At 39.3% G+C, this 16,699-nt stretch overlaps 1 protein-coding gene and 1 non-coding gene across 4 annotated transcripts in view; both read right to left on the bottom strand.

The window, feature by feature from the left end:
- Positions 1 to 878: 878 nt before the first annotated feature.
- HOOK3 (hook microtubule tethering protein 3) overlaps positions 879 to 16,699 on the bottom strand; it is a 93,147-nt gene continuing 77,326 nt past the window's right edge. For 2 of the 3 annotated variants that reach the window (XM_075079106.1, XM_075079108.1), the window contains 4 exons: positions 14,156 to 14,260; positions 13,967 to 14,038; positions 12,328 to 12,464; positions 879 to 3,798 (listed from right to left, as the gene is read on the bottom strand). In XM_075079106.1, coding sequence (XP_074935207.1) covers positions 3,783 to 3,798; positions 12,328 to 12,464; positions 13,967 to 14,038; positions 14,156 to 14,260 — 330 coding nt within the window. In that variant the 3' untranslated portion in view covers positions 879 to 3,782. Of the gene's footprint in view, positions 3,799 to 8,936; positions 12,465 to 13,966; positions 14,039 to 14,155; positions 14,261 to 16,699 lie in introns of those variants that run through there. The other variant, XM_075079107.1, reaches the window with a different exon arrangement.
- Positions 6,650 to 6,758, bottom strand: LOC142050849 (U6 spliceosomal RNA). Its single transcript, XR_012658159.1, has one exon. It is a non-coding gene; the product is annotated as a U6 spliceosomal RNA (small nuclear RNA).

Here is a 16,699-nt window from a genome sequence, read left to right as displayed (position 1 = left end):
GCTGTCTTGCCCAGCATACTTTTTGTGTGCACTACAGGGACTCTGTCCCCTTCCACAATACGTAGGATTTCTGACTGGTCAGGGCCAGCTCGGTTGGCAGATCCCCTCGTGTTGACTAACCACATGGCTTTTGCTAAATGTGTATCCCAGTGCTTGAATGTCCCACCCCCCATTGCTCTCAGTGTCGTTTACAACAGTCCATTGTACCGTTCAATTTTCCCAGAGGCTGGTGCGTGATAGGGGATGTGATACACCCACTCAATGCCGTGCTCTTTGGCCCAGGTGTCTAAGAGGCTATTTCAGAAATGAGTCCCATTGTCTGACTCAATCCTCTCTGGGGTGCCATGTCGCCACAGGACTTGTTTTTCGAGACCCAGGATAGTGTTCCGGGCAGTGGCGTGGGGGACAGGATATGTTTCCAGCCAGCCAGTCGTTGTTTCTACCATTGTAAGCACATGGCGCTTGCCTTGGCGGGTCTGTGGGAGTGTGATATAGCCAATTTGCCAGGCCTCCCCATATTTATACTCCAGCCATCGTCCCCCATACCACGGAGGCTTTACCTGCTTCGCTTGCTTGATTGCAGCGCATGTTTCACATTCGTGGATGGCTTGTGCAATAACATCCATGGTCAAGTCCACCCCTGACCACCACTGGCACTACAGTGAAGAGAATTAACCCCTTCACAGCCAAAACCAGCACACCATGTTATTCCCACTTCACTGAGGGCCCTGTTAATTGCCAACTATGTGCAAAAGCCCCCACCAGCTGCCATCATTGCACACAGCTGAACAGCACTTGGGCTCAAACCAGTAACTTCAACATGAACTGTGCATTGGCCTCAGTTTATAACCAAGTACCAAATAAAGGAAAAACAGGCATTTATATTTTATATAAGCGTTTATTTACAACTTGTTTAACAACTGTACACTCTTCTGTCACCTTGGAAGCATTAGTGTATTTGAGTGGGAAAAAATATTAAACCATTTGATTCCAATGTTCATTACTGAGTATTCTTTGTCTATATACAAATATGTATATTAATACTGCTACCATGACAATCTGGTAGTTACACAATTTGTAGATGAACTGAATGGGAAATGAATGTTTTGACACTCTAGGAATCCATTCTTTTACAGAAAATATATCACTGGCAACTTCACAAACAGTTAACTTTGATAATTGGTCAACACTTAATTCAGGACTGTCAAACAAGCTGCTATTAAGAAAGTAAAAGAGTTTCCTATGCAGCACAAATGAAGTTAGTACATCAGAAACATGCTGGAGATCCCCTTTAAGTTGTGAGCTCGCAATCACTTCATGACAGAGATGCTAGGCTTATCTAATTAAAGTAGCCAGCTCACTGGCTGAAAGTCACTAGCTCCGCCCGACATCTCTTTGTTGCATTAGTAAACTCAAAACAATTTTTGTCAAGCTAAACACACTTACATATAAATGTCTTCAGGCTCAAGAACAACTGATACTTAGTCTCTAACTTGCACAGACCACTTGGAGAAACGAGGTACTGCTCGGCTTCACCTCAGGACACCTGTGCAGGTGGGTGCATGAAAACATAGCCATCCCCTCCCACCCCGCACACAGCCCCTGATTTCAGGGATCCTGCACCCAGCCTGGCTTGGGGCAGGGTGTGGTCCCAGCCAGAGCAGCATTTGCAACTGAGAAACAAACCATGCCTTTAACACCCAACAAAGATAAGTTTTTCTAACAACACTTGCCCTGACACATAACAAAGGATCAATGGCTCAGACCTGGAAAGAAACAAATCCTTTAGCTCCCTGCTGGACTCAGTCTGATGAAAGTGCTGCTGCCTCTGCTGCAGGAACACCTGACATGTCACCACCAAACCCCAGATCCTGCCTGCAGGTCACATCAGACTTCACTGTCCCAGCTCCTTTCAGACCAGGAAAGACATACCCCCTCCAGCAGTCTTCCCCGACTGCTGACCGCCAGAGCACCTGGCAGCCACAGGCTCCCCTGTCAGGTACGGTATCCAGAAGGGAACACTCCACACACTTCTCACCAGGATCTTAATGCTTTCCCTTCCCTCTCCTGCGTGGTCTGCTTGGAGCCCATTCCTATCTGCCCTTCCCTTTGTGGGTGGCACAGACCCCCCCGTGGAAACAGAGGTGGAGGCACGACCTGTCTTTTCTCCAAGTCGTTCTGCACAAGGCTACTGACACAGAGGGTATCAGGATCCCTGAGGACTGAAGACACGCGGGTGTCTCGGCGCACGAGGTGCAGCTCTGCCCGGAGCCCCACCTGGCGGGCCAGGGTCAAGGCACGCACTGTGTTTTGTGACCAGAAGTGACTGCAGAGACTGGTGGACACAACATTTCTCCAGCATGGGGGTGCTCACATGGAAAACAGGGCTGGTGGTTATGCTACTACTGAAAAAGCAAAACCATTCTTAGAGCAAGCAGAGTACATACATGTTTATATTTTCGCAGTATTAAGATCAAAGTGAGCAAGAATGGGGTTTCTTTAGAACTGGACTTAAAGCAAACCTCTTACAGTACTCATCATTCAGGCGCTCTTCAGATTTTCCGGCAAGTCCTATGGCTTAAAAGCCCCCTTCCCCATTTGTAACATACTAACTCCTCTACAATAAACCTCTTAACTTACAACACTACAGCACTCACTCGTCTTCTGAATCTTGCCAGTACTGGATGTCCAATACAAAACAAAGATACAGCAGTACAAATGTGCAGATATTTAAGAATATTAAATAAGCAGCTTTTTAAATTAATATAGGCGGTACAAAGCATTTTTTTGAGTTACACTGTCTACATATGGCAAATCTTAGAGCTAAACTTCATAATACAAAGAAAGAGCCAAGCTAGTGCAATTGGAAATTAAATAGCTAAGACTGCGATAAAGTGGAAAGAGAAAAAAACAGTACAGGTAAAAGATAAACGACCCAAATTATAAACTGGCAAGGACAGTCTGCATAATACTGAAAGTGTAGACAGCTTTCATACTTATCTCCACTCACGTTCTTTCCTCAGATTGTTTTAACAATTGTACACAGATTGAAAAAAGAAGTTTCTAAAAGAAACCGACAACACAGCTAGAATGCAGAGAGGAAAATACAACAGCCACAAACTACTGCGTATATACATAGTAAGGAAGCAGGCAGTGCCTGTGAATAAAATACCGCCCGGTAGTTTGCCTGGCTCGGAGATTATCAGATGAACCTTGCCTGGTTTTCTAAGGAAGATGAGATGGCCAAGCAGCAATTCATTAGTCATTTCTCCTGGTAAAACACCACCTTTGCTTTACTTTAATTATTTAAAGATTCAAAGTGGATCCTTTAAGGGTGCAGGTGCTTTGAAATTTTAACAGTAACCAAAAGGCATTCTTAGGAAATTGTTAAGACTAGATTTTTATAGTTCAGTATATGAAAATGTTGCAGGAAGTCTGTGTGTTAATACTGTTAATCAGAATTAAATAAAGTGGACAGGCGGAAGTAAAACGGAGAGCTGACAGTGCTCTGTCAGTTTGCAGAACGCCTCCTGTCGAGTTCTGAGTACTGGATTTCCTCTTTCATAGCCTCATAGGAGACTTTTTGTGAAGAGAAAGAGTAAATGGAAGCGGGAAATGGGAAAGCCACTCCCCAGGATGGTAAGCTTCTCTGTAAGTAGATCTCCCTTTGAAATCAGATGGCCATGAGTCTTAACTGTAGAACTGGTTAAGTTTTGGTTATGCAGTCTGGACAGAAAAGCAACTCATGCACTGAACAGTCCCTGTTATAATAATGCTGCAGGTCATGCAACCACATCACTGCAAATAAAAGAATAAAGAAGAAGAAAGTTAAAAAGCAGGTAACATATTACCATTAAAAAATCCCCAGAGAACATATCAGGTATTTTTCAGAGCAGTTTAGTAAGGCCATCTCTACTTAGAGTTGTGCAAATTCACAGGGAAAACATCTTTGCCAGAGCAAGTTTTCAAATTAACAGGAAGGTTACACGCCAATACTTGGAAACAGCAACAAAACAGCCTTTAACAATATCTAAATCTAGGCATAATTCAGACAAGTTTAAACACTTCTGAGTCAAGTCCTTCAGGGCACCAATCTCAACACAGATACGGGAACAAATTTTACACAGCGATGAAAACGTCTCAGGCATTCCTGCTGTCTGTGAGTACAACAGTTAAAAACCCAAACCAACATAAAATGAAAGGTGCCTGTCCAATACTGCATGTGGTTATATACTAAAAGACAATCAGGGTCATGACGACTCTGAGCTCTCGAGCTCTAAGCACCACGAAAGACTTTAAGCGTTTATGTTTCATCAAAGTGCTTGAGGCTACAACAGCATCACTGCCACACAACCCTGGCAAGTTCTATTCATTGCATGCAAATACAGGCGTGAATCACAAGAAAATTATAGGTATTCTTGGTAAAATAAGCTGAGTAGGAGCCACTGAGCAGCCCAAAGAGCACATCACAAGTCTGTGGAAGCGAATGTAAGTTTGGAAGAGAATTGGAGGGGTTGGCTTCTTTCTCCGTCCTTGCTGATGCGCTCTTTCTTGGCCAGTGCAACTGGACAGGTGGAATGCTTTACTAACACAGCTACGGTGCTTTCACCTTCCCCAGGTAACACAAGTACCCCTATGCAGCACGGCACAGCACTAACTGCTCATTCTCATTTTTGCATTGCACTCACTGTGATATTACAAACTGCAAAATAGCTTCACCAGACTGAAATCAAAGCATGCAAACTGTTTCTCTCCCCATTTTCTTCTCCTTAGTATTGCACTGGTCAAAATTACTCTTAAGAACAGTTCTTGTGACAGGAAAATTCAGGTTAAATAGGTGAGGAAGAATATTCATAACTAAATTCAAGACTTACTGCAAAAAATCTTTCTGCTACAAGACCTGCAGCTTGAGTATCCCTCTTTTCCTCCTTCTCGTTCACCAACCCAAAATACTAACCACAGTTGAAAAACAAATAGAAACATAGAGACATAAATCAAATGGAATAAAAATTTAAAAATCTAACACATTCAACACATTCAAAGAAAACACTGAGAGCATATTTCGAGTAATCACTATCTGTTAAGCTTCCTGGCACTGCTTGGGTGCATAAAGTTACAGAGTTCAGGATTAATAATATGAAGATTACTGTACTTAGTCTATAAAAAATTAAAAGTTCAAGCTACAAAGCATGTATCTATTCTATTGTGCATAAATGAATATAGTCTACTCCTTTATTCTCACCTGGCTATTACTTAGTTCAGACACTATTTAGTAGCACTTCACTTATCCTGTTGCACAAACAGAAATGACATTGTAGGTTTCTCTTTGAGTCAACAGTACTTTTGAGAGGTCTTGTAAACTCAAGACAGCATATTCTCTTTCAAGGATGTAACAAGTCCACCTGACAGTGCCCTATCCTGACTAGAAATTCTCATCTTGCTCTAAAAAAACCTGTCATTTTTTTTTCCTTGGAGAACTCCTCAAAATTAATCAATATATTTTAAAGCTACCTGTTGAGGCAGCACTTCAGAAGACAAGAGAGATGTGAGGGTGAATTCACTCAGCATAACCTGTCATTGCTTCTGCAGCATCTTCAGAAAGAGACAGTTTATGTAGCACATGATGTGTCTACAGCGGAATGACTTTTTCTTACTTCCTTCACTTGCCAGTCCAAAATGTCCCAGCTACAAGTGAAGGCTTGTTGCCAGCCTGGGGGGTTACTTCTTAGTAGGCATTGTCCCTCAATATTCAGTGCCTAATCTCATTAGCTCTACTTCATTACAAGTGGTTCTCTGTCCCTTACAGTCTTTTTCATCTTCTTGCTGTCCTCTTCAGTTTTTTCAACGCACAGAAGTGACTGGGACAACTCCAGCACATCGAAGCCACACAAAGGATGGCAGCCTTTTTCACTAACCTAGCCAGCTCTGGAGGTACTTACCAACACAAGAACTTTTAATTCATAGCACTGCTCACACAAGTCAAAGCTGATGCAAAAAAACATCCAAACCCCGCCATATGTCCTCTCCGAGCAAATACTGTTTTCCTGTTCGGCCTCTGTTTGGTCCTAAAGATGGACCAGGGTTTCTGTAGCCCACAATCTGCGGTCTGTAAGCAGTACTTTGTCACGCAATCACCAAAGCTATCAGGGCAATCCAGTCTACTCACTTTCAAGTGTAACACTAGACACTCTTCCCAAATATTTCTGCCAAGCTTCCACTTTTGAAGTAGCCACCTCCAGATTCCTCTTCCTGCAGATTTCGTGACTTTATTATTTACTGGCTTCTACTTCTAAAGTTCATTTTTCTTTCTGCATCTATTCTGAGTCTTTCTCCATGGTATTTCCTTTAGATTTTTTAAAGGAGCCTTTCAACATAGCATCTCCAGAGCTTTATTAACACCATTTGCATTTTTATAACTCTTACAACCAGAAAATACAAAGCAGACTATAAATTCGAAGAATTGTGGCCTGATAATGTCATGCTTATAATTATTCTAAGATTTTACTGATACTGCTAAATAAAAGCTTTAAAATCTCTCTCAGAACCACTGATTCCTCCAGGAAATAGGTTTAGTCTCCTGCTTACTGATCTTTCATAGAATTATTACGGTTGAAAAAGACCTCTAGGATCATCAAGTTCAACAGTCAAAAAAAATAAGGAATGCTTCACAAATTTGCATGCCATCCTTGCGCAGGGGCCATGCTAATCTTCTGAGAACTATAATCTCCGCTTTATAAAATTTCAAATTACATAGTGAAGGTTATATTCAAATCCAAATCAAAAGTCTGATGGTTTCACTACAACTATTTTATAACTCCATAAATATTACACAATTTGGTATTTTCTCTTAAAATTCTGCTTTTTTTCATGATAGAGCTAACAACACAAGCATGCTAACAAGCTAACAATTGGCCTCTGTGTTGACTTTCTCTTCTCTTTAAGTTAGGAATAATCATTAGGGATTCAAGTTCCATTTGCAGAATAAGCTATCCTATACCTGTGGAAATACTTGCTTTTGCAGTATTTCAGATTTGTGCCATGCTACAGTAGATAACAGATCTTCAAACTGCTGACAACTGACCACTTTTCTGACAATTAAAATAACCATGTTACTCTTTCTGAAATGTCCTCCACCTTCAAACTGAAGAAATCACCCTTTATTTTTACTTACAGCCTGCAGAGTCACTGACAAGCTTCTGCTCCTTTTGTGGACCTCCAGAGGGAAGAAAGATCACAGGAGCAAGGCAATGCAATCAGTCATGCCAGGACATTTTCTTGATTCTTTGAAAGTGACAAACTGGAGGTATGGCTAGGATCATATTAGAATTTGACATCTGCCACAAGCCAATAATACGATTTGGCTTGTGGAGATGTTCTGAGTGCAAGTATGTTACTTGCTCCTACACCAACCTATGAGTTAACTCAAGATTTCACTTCTCTCTCCTGATGCAAGGCACATCAAAACGCAGTGCTCTTGCCAATACAGAAGGGTGCTGGACTGCTCTGGTTTGGGAGGGCTGTGTGCAGTTTCTAAGGTTCAAAAACTCATTCACTGAATTTCTTGCCTACCTGATCCATACATTTAACATCTCTTCATTTTAACAGAATGCTAAATGTATCATATTGCCAGCATCAGCTAATACATCTGTTCTAAGGAAGGACTTCTGAAAAGGTTTCTTTGTAAGTGCTTGATTTCCTGAGATAACATTTCAGTCATAATCCAGCTACTGAACTACTCTGTAGGTGACTCCCCATAAGTATGACTACTTGGCTTAGAGGAAAACACACCCCTTGGAAGTATTTCCTGACAGAGTAACCTCTTGTAGCTATTTACTTGCACAATACCGGTGAGGAAAACACCTGCAAAACTTGCTAAACTTTGTTCGGAGATACTTAAGTTTATCAATACAATATTACTGCAAAACACAGAGTCCACATTCTACCTAAAACACATGTGCAAAAACCCATAAGAAGTCAGTATTGTATAGCTGACTTTGAGTGCAAAAAATACCTCCCTCATCAATCCTTGCAAAAAGTCAAAATGTTGGGCAAGAATAAAAATTTCTGTAAAATGAGTAGAATTCAGGTACTTTTTTGCTTCATAACAAAACCAAAAATTAGCCACATTCAGGAGAGTGCTCCTCCAAATCGTTAACTAGAAGAAAATCAAGTGGTGAAATTAAACTATTTTCCAATTACCAAGTCTACAGAAAGTGTCAACGCATCAAGACAATTAAATCCACTAAAAATCATCCAGGAAGCTGCTAGGTGGATTGTCTCATATACTAGAGAACTGAGGAAAAGCAAAAGCCACTCGAACATTTCAAAATACTGAGGACTTTAAAATTGCCAAATCCTCTTAAATTTTCTTGACAGCTTGCACATACCACTTACTATTTAAGATCATCATAATGCAGTAATAGGAATATTCACTGTTAATTCTTTCATACAGAATGAATATAAAATTGCCGGTGCTCCTTACATGAATAGAAACCCACAGAAAACTTGCAGAAGCATTACTGCTATCTCAAGTGACATCAGAACAGCACAAGATTACCATTTGCTTATTTCCAAAGAGATCATGAAAAGCATCTTGTAGCCATTATGTATTTACTTCATTCTACAACATATAAAGCTGTGTGCTCTAGTCGTTTATTCTCCTTTGCACTGTGGGTGGAACACACAGCCTTTAAACTAGGTTAGTTCAGTCTCACAGCACTTGGAAAGTACATGTTATGATCCAAGTGGTTATGTGTTGCTATCAAGAAAATGGGGAACCTGAATATTCTTTCTGGTAATGTCTGATCAGATATGCTGACAAATTCACGGTCCATGGAAGGATATGAACTGGACTGCGCACACATCCTTTAAGACCAGAAACTAAGCTTCAGCTCTGAACAATGGAAGTATTCGTCCATTTAAGTGTTATCTTTTTTGGCATTAATTAAAATCTCTCAGAAAGATTATTCTGGGCAGATCCTTGGCACAGTGCTCAGGGATGTAGTCTCATGAACTCTTCAGTTGTTTCACCACTGCCCTGGAGAATCTTTTCTCTTTAACCTCAATCTGTAGAGCTTTTCTGTAGTGTATCAGGACAGGATATAGCATTGGTTTAATAATTACCACTACAGTTTGATATAAATAGCATTTGCTGCCCCAGAAAAAGTGTTCCTAAAAGCTTCTTAGAAGAATCTGAAGTACTGAGAGAATTCTGTTTTACAGGGTTTTTTTGCTTATATTCTTTTATTACTGAAGATAAAACAAATAGACAACATTCATTGGTAGCTCATCTATACATGTGCTTATTCCCTGAAGTCACACTCTGATCCTCTTTTTCTTAATACCACACTACTTTCAAAGCTACATAATAAGCGAGGGAAATAATGAAGCTGAACCCTTTCAATAAAGAAGCTGTTCTTGTGAGAAAGAGGGTTTAATAATGTTCACCACCTGCATTCATCCACACCCAAAGATTAAGAATTGATGTATGTAGCAAATAATAGAAGTAAAATGCTGAAGAACAAGGAATTAAATTCCTGATGATTACCATTAGAAGATAGAACACGAGTTCCTGGAACTGGATAGCAACAGTCTGTAAGTCTGGAGTATATTTTTATATTCAGCCTAAATTCTAGGAAACACCAGAGTTTCTATAAGTTTGCTAATTCTCAAAAGCCAAAATGCTTGTTCAATCTTGCCTAACTATTACTATGACCAACAGTAAAGCACAGATTCAATATTAGTCTCGTTTTGCTCTTTGATGCTATATAATGCTATTATAAGTTCTTGAAGGGAAGTATGGAAAACAGTTCAGTGTCTTATATTAAGGGAAAAGGAAAGACCAACCAGAACCACAAAGCAGAAGGTAAAAGCCAATCACAACCAAGAAGCAAAAGAAGCTATGAGAGAGGAAAGTAAAAGCTAAAAATGAGTCTTCTAGTCAGCATTTATTCATCTCCTGACTGCCAGGGGCATTTGCCTGTCATCACAACTTTGGAGGCAAAATGATAAAACAAATGTTAAAAGTAGTTTTATGCTAGTGTGCAGATTGTGTTATTTTAGACCTGCACCTAATTAATAGCAACAGGAAATTAAATTATTAGACAAAACTAAGAGATAAAACTTTCCATTAATGTCCTGGTATTCCTTGCCTTCACAAATAGGCTACAGCAGCTTGGTAACACACAGAGCCAGCCAGACTTAAATAAAAATGGAGTTTTAGGTAGTCTTAGATTCTTTCTCTGGGTGATACAAAATGCTGTGTTCTCAAACAAGAACATCAAATTCCTTCAGAGAAGTGATCTTATTTGCTCCTGTTCACACACGGCATGCGGTAGAGTTCTTCAAATGACTAGAATGATTGCACAATAAGATCAGTAAAAGATGTCCCACACAAACAGTGGTCATCTTACTAGGTAACACATATGACTTCTTGCCCCTTTAGCATTCTCTATCTCAGTAAGAGACAACGAAACTAGTATCCCCCCACTGAGCTACAGAAATTGCCCTAAACTTCCTTTACATTGCTACCTTTCTGCACACAAGAAAATACTTTCACTGTTTTATCTAATCTTGCAAGCATAGACCAGACATGTCATACACTAAGTACATAAAGGGAATTTTTAGAAAATCAGTGGTTTCCAAATATGAGGAATAAAAGACAAATCTGTATGCAGTTCATTGACTTCAGCATCTTTTTACACATTACAAAGCGTGGAGGAATCAGAACTAATGAATTTTTTCAGATGCATATTCAATGAACTTCTTAGCCTAGATTAAAAAAGATTATGTACTTGAGGATAAAACAATATCTAAAAGTGTCATTCACTGGTTCCTTATCCTTTAATCTAGACGTGCTTGTTTTAATTATCCTTTGCTCATTCCACCCAAGTTGTGAATTAACATAGATCTTCAGTTGATTAATAAATGCTAGCATGTTTTTTCTCTAAAGGGATTTATGAAAAAAAAGTCTTCACTTGGGAGGGCATTAAAATAAGGTAAAAGAATAAATTTACAAACCAGACTGAATGTGCAATCTGAAATGAAAAATGTTTAAAACTGAATCACCACAGGATGCATGTATATGAAATTTTCAACCAATGCACAGGTCCTCTGTGTACATCAATTCTTTGACAAAAATGATAGGGAGAGCACAGAATTAGGGAAAAAACCCAGAACTTTGTAGGAACAGAATCTAAATTAATAGTATGGGCCACCATCCACCCCACTGATCAACACGAAGGTGCTACTATGAGTGACGTACAATTAACCAGCTACACACGAAAAAAAGGCAGTACAACAAATCACAGACAGTTTCCAGTAAAGTCAGCAACAAACTCACCTGAAGGCACTGGTACCATTAGTAAGGCAACTGATACAATTATACCCTGAATCAATATATTAAAAGCAAGTCTTTTAGTAGGGGATGACAACTGGATTACATTAATATCAATAGTATTAATCAGGGCCTTGATCCATTAGGTACTGTTCACCCATAATATAATGTCTCTCTTAAATGCATGATGTAGTAACATATTAGAACATTCTAAATATTTCTCAATCTTTTTATAATATATATTAAGCATACACTTGACCAAGAAGAGTGGAACAATCCATTTGATAATATTCAGCTCTGCCAGCAAAACTTTCTTATCTACACCAGTAGACAAAGAAAAACCTGAAAAAAATTATCCTGCTTCCCTGTTAAATACCAAGGATAAGAGGAAATTTTGCATGTAGATTTAAAAAAAAAAAAGTCATTCTTTTTGCAATTGTTAAGTTTTTTAGTAGGAAATATAGTTCACAATAAAATTATATACTAATTTTGCATTTCTGTGATGTTTTTTCAGCATTTTTGTGAAGCAACAGGTTAGCACATGAAATAAAATGCCTAATTCCCTTTGAACAAAGACAGTCTTATAAAGCATAACAACCCTTATAGGCACAAATGTATCAACTGTGACAGGAAATTTACATTGTTACACAGCCGTATGAGGCTTTTCGTAAGAGACCAGACTTCATACAAGACACTGTTGTTACACAGCGCTCCTCTAGATGTTTCCAGAACTTTGGCACATTCAAAAAATGCAGAGACAGGTGGACTCCGAAAAATATAAGCAAAGGGCATTACAGAACAATGAGAAACCATAATAAAATCCTTTCCTGAACTGTAAAATAATAGCAGTAACAAGGGAGACTGTAAAATAATAGCAGTAACAAGGGAGAAAGAGAAGGGATGCTGGTTGATTTTCCTTGAATGTTGTCACTTGCAACAGAAGTGGCCTGGATCACAGGGCAGTTTTCTTTCTAAGGGCAAGGCTTCTCTACCTTGCTGTTGCTGGCTGGACATGACCAGGGTAAGATCTCCTTGTGCTCGTGGCTTGCCTTTGTCTAGCCAGGAAGGACTGTCCTGAGCCTGTACTAGCCAGTCTATCTTCTGCTGCTTTTTTATGCAGAGTCATTCCCTATGGACAAAGAGAAACTTCTCAGTGAATACCAACACATAACACTGAACAACTTTACTCATTTACATTTTATTATCTCCCTCTTCACCAACACTGACTAAACGATTTTGAATTTCAAACACAAAGCATCATATTTTGAAGGATAAAAGTAAGATATTCTTCCTAATTCTTTGTGTGGTGTTCTTTCCCCCTCGCCCCACCCATTGTCCGGGTTTGGAGTAACTGCTGAGAAGCAGGCCCCCCAGCGTCCCAGATTGAACATATGCTTCTCCACATAAACATATGGTAACTGAATGAGTCTTTTCAAAAGTGCTTCCCTTCCCCACCCTGGCCCTCTTCAGCATGTTGAGCTAGAAGAGTACTTTTCTTCTGAAAATAATTGTCATCCTCCGTGAAAATAGCAGCTTATATGGCAGGAGCGCATCTTGAGAGAAAGTATGCTTTCAGCAGGAGTAAATGCAAGGAGGAAATGAGGGAAACTGTGATGGGTTGTGCAGTTGTGTATAAAAGCAGAGGCTAATTAGAGGGAGACACAGACAAAGCTATCAATGCTCGTCGTAGTGTTCACGACAGGCTATTGAACCACAGCTCTTAGTCAAGGTTTGTCTTCTGCTTGTCAGTGGGACTAATGTTAGAAAATTGGTCAAGGACACTAGTCACTTGAAAATGCCTTCAATATTTAAAGGATTCAAACACTCTGCTTAAGTAACGTTTTTGGCTTACTACTGATGGATGTAACAAGAACATAGAACAGCAAGAAGGAAACTTCCAAGGGAAGACAGAGAGGAAGAATTTTAACTCTGTGATGAAGAAGAATGAAACATGAATGTTACACAGGTCAGGGATTCTTTGTCTGAAGGTCAGTTCCATTGCAACCACACTCTGCCAAAGAGAAATCTTGAACACATTTGACAAGGGTGAAAAGCCTCCTGGCATACAGGCCCAGCAAAAGCTGCACAGATCACTTCCTTACGGTTTAAATAACTTAAGTGAGGGTCTTGCCTCTATGGTCACCCTTTGCATGGGGCTAAACCTGCACCCAAGTTAAAGGGGTTGTTTCTCAGAGCACTTACTGCAGCAAGTAAGCTGTATTGTTTTTCTTGTTCCCCTTCATTAGAAACAACTGGAGGATTGGAGAGTGGAGAATCAAAGAAGAAAGTAAATTGAGCACTGTAAATCTGTATAACTGAAGAGCTGGAATTACAAAATAGTAACCTGAGGTATCCTTCCCTCTAGAAAGTGCCATTTATGGTTTTAAAACTTGAAATTAACAAAACACATTCTTTTTTATTTACCCCAAGGCTTTCACAGGAACATACTCTTATATAGTGATAGCTTAAAATTATTAAATAGCATTTGTTTCTGTGTGCTGGAAAATGCTTTTCAAGTTAAAAAAAAATCTGTAAAGTGAAATAATGCTGTTATAAACAATCCAGATGCAACTAATGTTAATAGTTTGTTCCCTTTGTTTTTTTTTAATAAAAGGTTTGGAAGATTCTTACCATATTGTACCAGGCGCTAACAATAAATTTCTCCTCCATTTCTCTTTGACTTTTTGTTTTTTCATATTCTTTCTATAAAACAAATATCAAAAAAGGATAAATTTAAAACCAAAGTATAATAAAAGTTTAGTCTATGACTAAAAAACAATGAGGAAATATGCATCTACCAGGAAACATAAGGATTACTACCTCCAAGGAATGAAACATTCTGTCTCGCTCCTGCAACTGATTTTTCAGAGCCTGAATCTCAGGAGCTGCACCCTGGTTCTGCTTAGGATCTAAAGTACGGATGACCTGTAAGAGAAGCAAGCTTGGTTTTCATTACATCCTGCAAAAGTGATCTAATTGAAGGGAAAGACATCAAGGAATTACAAACTTTTAAGTCAGGTTAAGAAATAAAAAAAGTGATTTAAAATACGTCAGTGGTAAGAAATGACACTCCAAAATGTGAAACAGGAATGCACAGTTTTAAGAGGCTGACTTCTGCAGAGCAATCTTGACAGCCAGCATGACAGGGGCTCTGCCTCTTAACATCAGCCATGATACGTTAAAGCAGCTGAACTGGGCTCTCTTTTACGGGAGTGTGAAACAAAATCACCAATAGGAAAAAGTGCCATCTAAATGGTTCGGTATCCCAGACTCACATAGGCAGCTCCTACCCCTAGCTGCACTACTTCGGGACCACAGTGGTAGAAACATTTTTGCAAAGGTTTCTTTATAGCTAAAGTTTACCTACTTGTCAATTTCTCCAGCCTAAGGACTGCTTTGGTCCTTACGGAAAGATTCCATGATTCTCCTAGCTGGGGTACCAGGTGCCACCCTTCCTGGTAGCTCTGTTAAGCCAAGAAGCATCTGTGGCATGTGCATGATCATTATGTTACTAATAAGATGAAGGGACACCTGGTTATGATCATATGTGGCATCCAACATGGGTAGCATGAGTACTAGCAAACACAGAGCTACACTAAGAACAAATCCAGCAAAATGCTTAGATTACTAAGCTGTTAATAGAAAATAGCTTAAAACTTTTTAACAAACTCTGGATATATAGAGACTTCACATATTTTGCCTTTCTACCCATTTCAGAATTGTGTCCAGATGCTGAAATAAATCATTGCTTTACATTTTAGTAAGTCATTTTTACTGAATGGTACTCATGAAGAAAGATTCATAAAAGCGTACTGTGTTTCTAAGAAAATACACATTAGACAGACCTGGATATAGTTTCTATAGTGGAAGGCTGTAATGATTGTACTTGTCTCCCCCGCCCTGCCAAAAAACAAACCTGAACCCCAAAACCCAACCAAAATAACCCACCAAAAAACCAAACAAAAATACCCACTGAAAGCTGATAAGAGAATCACAAAAAGCTAACTTAACTAAAATAATTAATGCTACTCTTCTGTAGAACACCTGATAGTAACACAGTACATGCAAATAAACCTTATTGAAAGCAGAAATTGTGACAGACTTTTGAAATGTCTCATAACAAGTCATTGAGGAAACGACACAGAAGTAAAGGAAGGAAGGAAGCATAAAGTGTCACCAAATTACGAACCTACTTACAGTTTCCTATTTAACAATACCCAGCCACAGCAATGATCTTAATACTACCATGGTCAGATGAACAAAGACACAGGTATGCTTTTGAGAAACTCCAATAAAATATCAAAGTCTAGTAACAGAAGAAACTGGACTACGATTGAGACCACAATATTGCCATTTCAAAGCTGGTAGTATACCTACATCCTCAGTATCACACTTAAATATCAGTCATCTTCTCGACAGAAGCGTATATTAAGCAGTAAAGGTTTAAGAGAATGCTGAACATCATCAGAGAAATGTAACAGCTCTCAAAGGTGGTTCAGTTAAAAAGATCACTTTACTTGTAAAAAGCATCAATAAAGCAGTCCATATTAAAACAGTTTCTAAACCAGCTAGCTAAACCAGAACATTAATAGAAATCAGGGGTGAAAGATCAACAAAGAAAGCAAAATCAAATTTAAATTGGTAAAGATGGCTCTGGCACATGCATAATTATCTCTGCCTGTAAATTCTGAGCCCCTCAAAAAGAAGCAGCAATTTATGTCGGCAATTAGGACCTGATAAAATCTGAAGTAGCTAAAAGCTGTATTTATAAAAGAGTGTATCACATTATCTGTTCCATGTAAGACAGACATTACTGAGCACCACAAGAAGCCTACACCATCTAGAAACACACATACACAGATCCAGCCACCTGTGAAGGAAAGAACCGCGAACTTCCTTTTTCCTCTTTGCCAAACTATCAGACATCTGTCATCTGATGTAAAAACATTAGACGTACTATCTCAATAGAGAGAAACTATCTGGCAAAACCCAGAGTTTGTTGGTCCAACTGTGACTGTACCTGGTGTAACTAAGCTATATTTGTGTGTACAAAGAGGTAGAACTCCTCATGGCAACTGTGCCAGAAGTCCCCAAAGTCTCAGGAAAAATGCCAGTTAAAGAGCACTTCTGCTCACACAGCTTCCTCTCCTTGAGTTGGTTTAGATAGGTGGTTCTCCAACTCTAAAATACACATTTCTAAACTGCCAGTCCTAGTACAGACACCATGTCAGCTGATCTACTAATTTGTCGCTCAGAGACAGAAGTCTGGAAGAATTTCTGCAAAGAAATAGGTTATACCAGCATCAAAAAGGGTTTAACACCCTCCTCTTGTCATCAGCCGACATGAAACTGTGCTTAACAGTG

The sequence above is a fragment of the Phalacrocorax aristotelis genome, chromosome Z (assembly GCF_949628215.1).
Source record: "Phalacrocorax aristotelis chromosome Z, bGulAri2.1, whole genome shotgun sequence".
Lineage (NCBI taxonomy): Eukaryota > Metazoa > Chordata > Aves > Suliformes > Phalacrocoracidae > Phalacrocorax > Phalacrocorax aristotelis.
The sequence above is the reverse complement of the archived record's forward strand: the minus strand, read 5'-3'. Positions and strand labels throughout refer to the sequence as shown.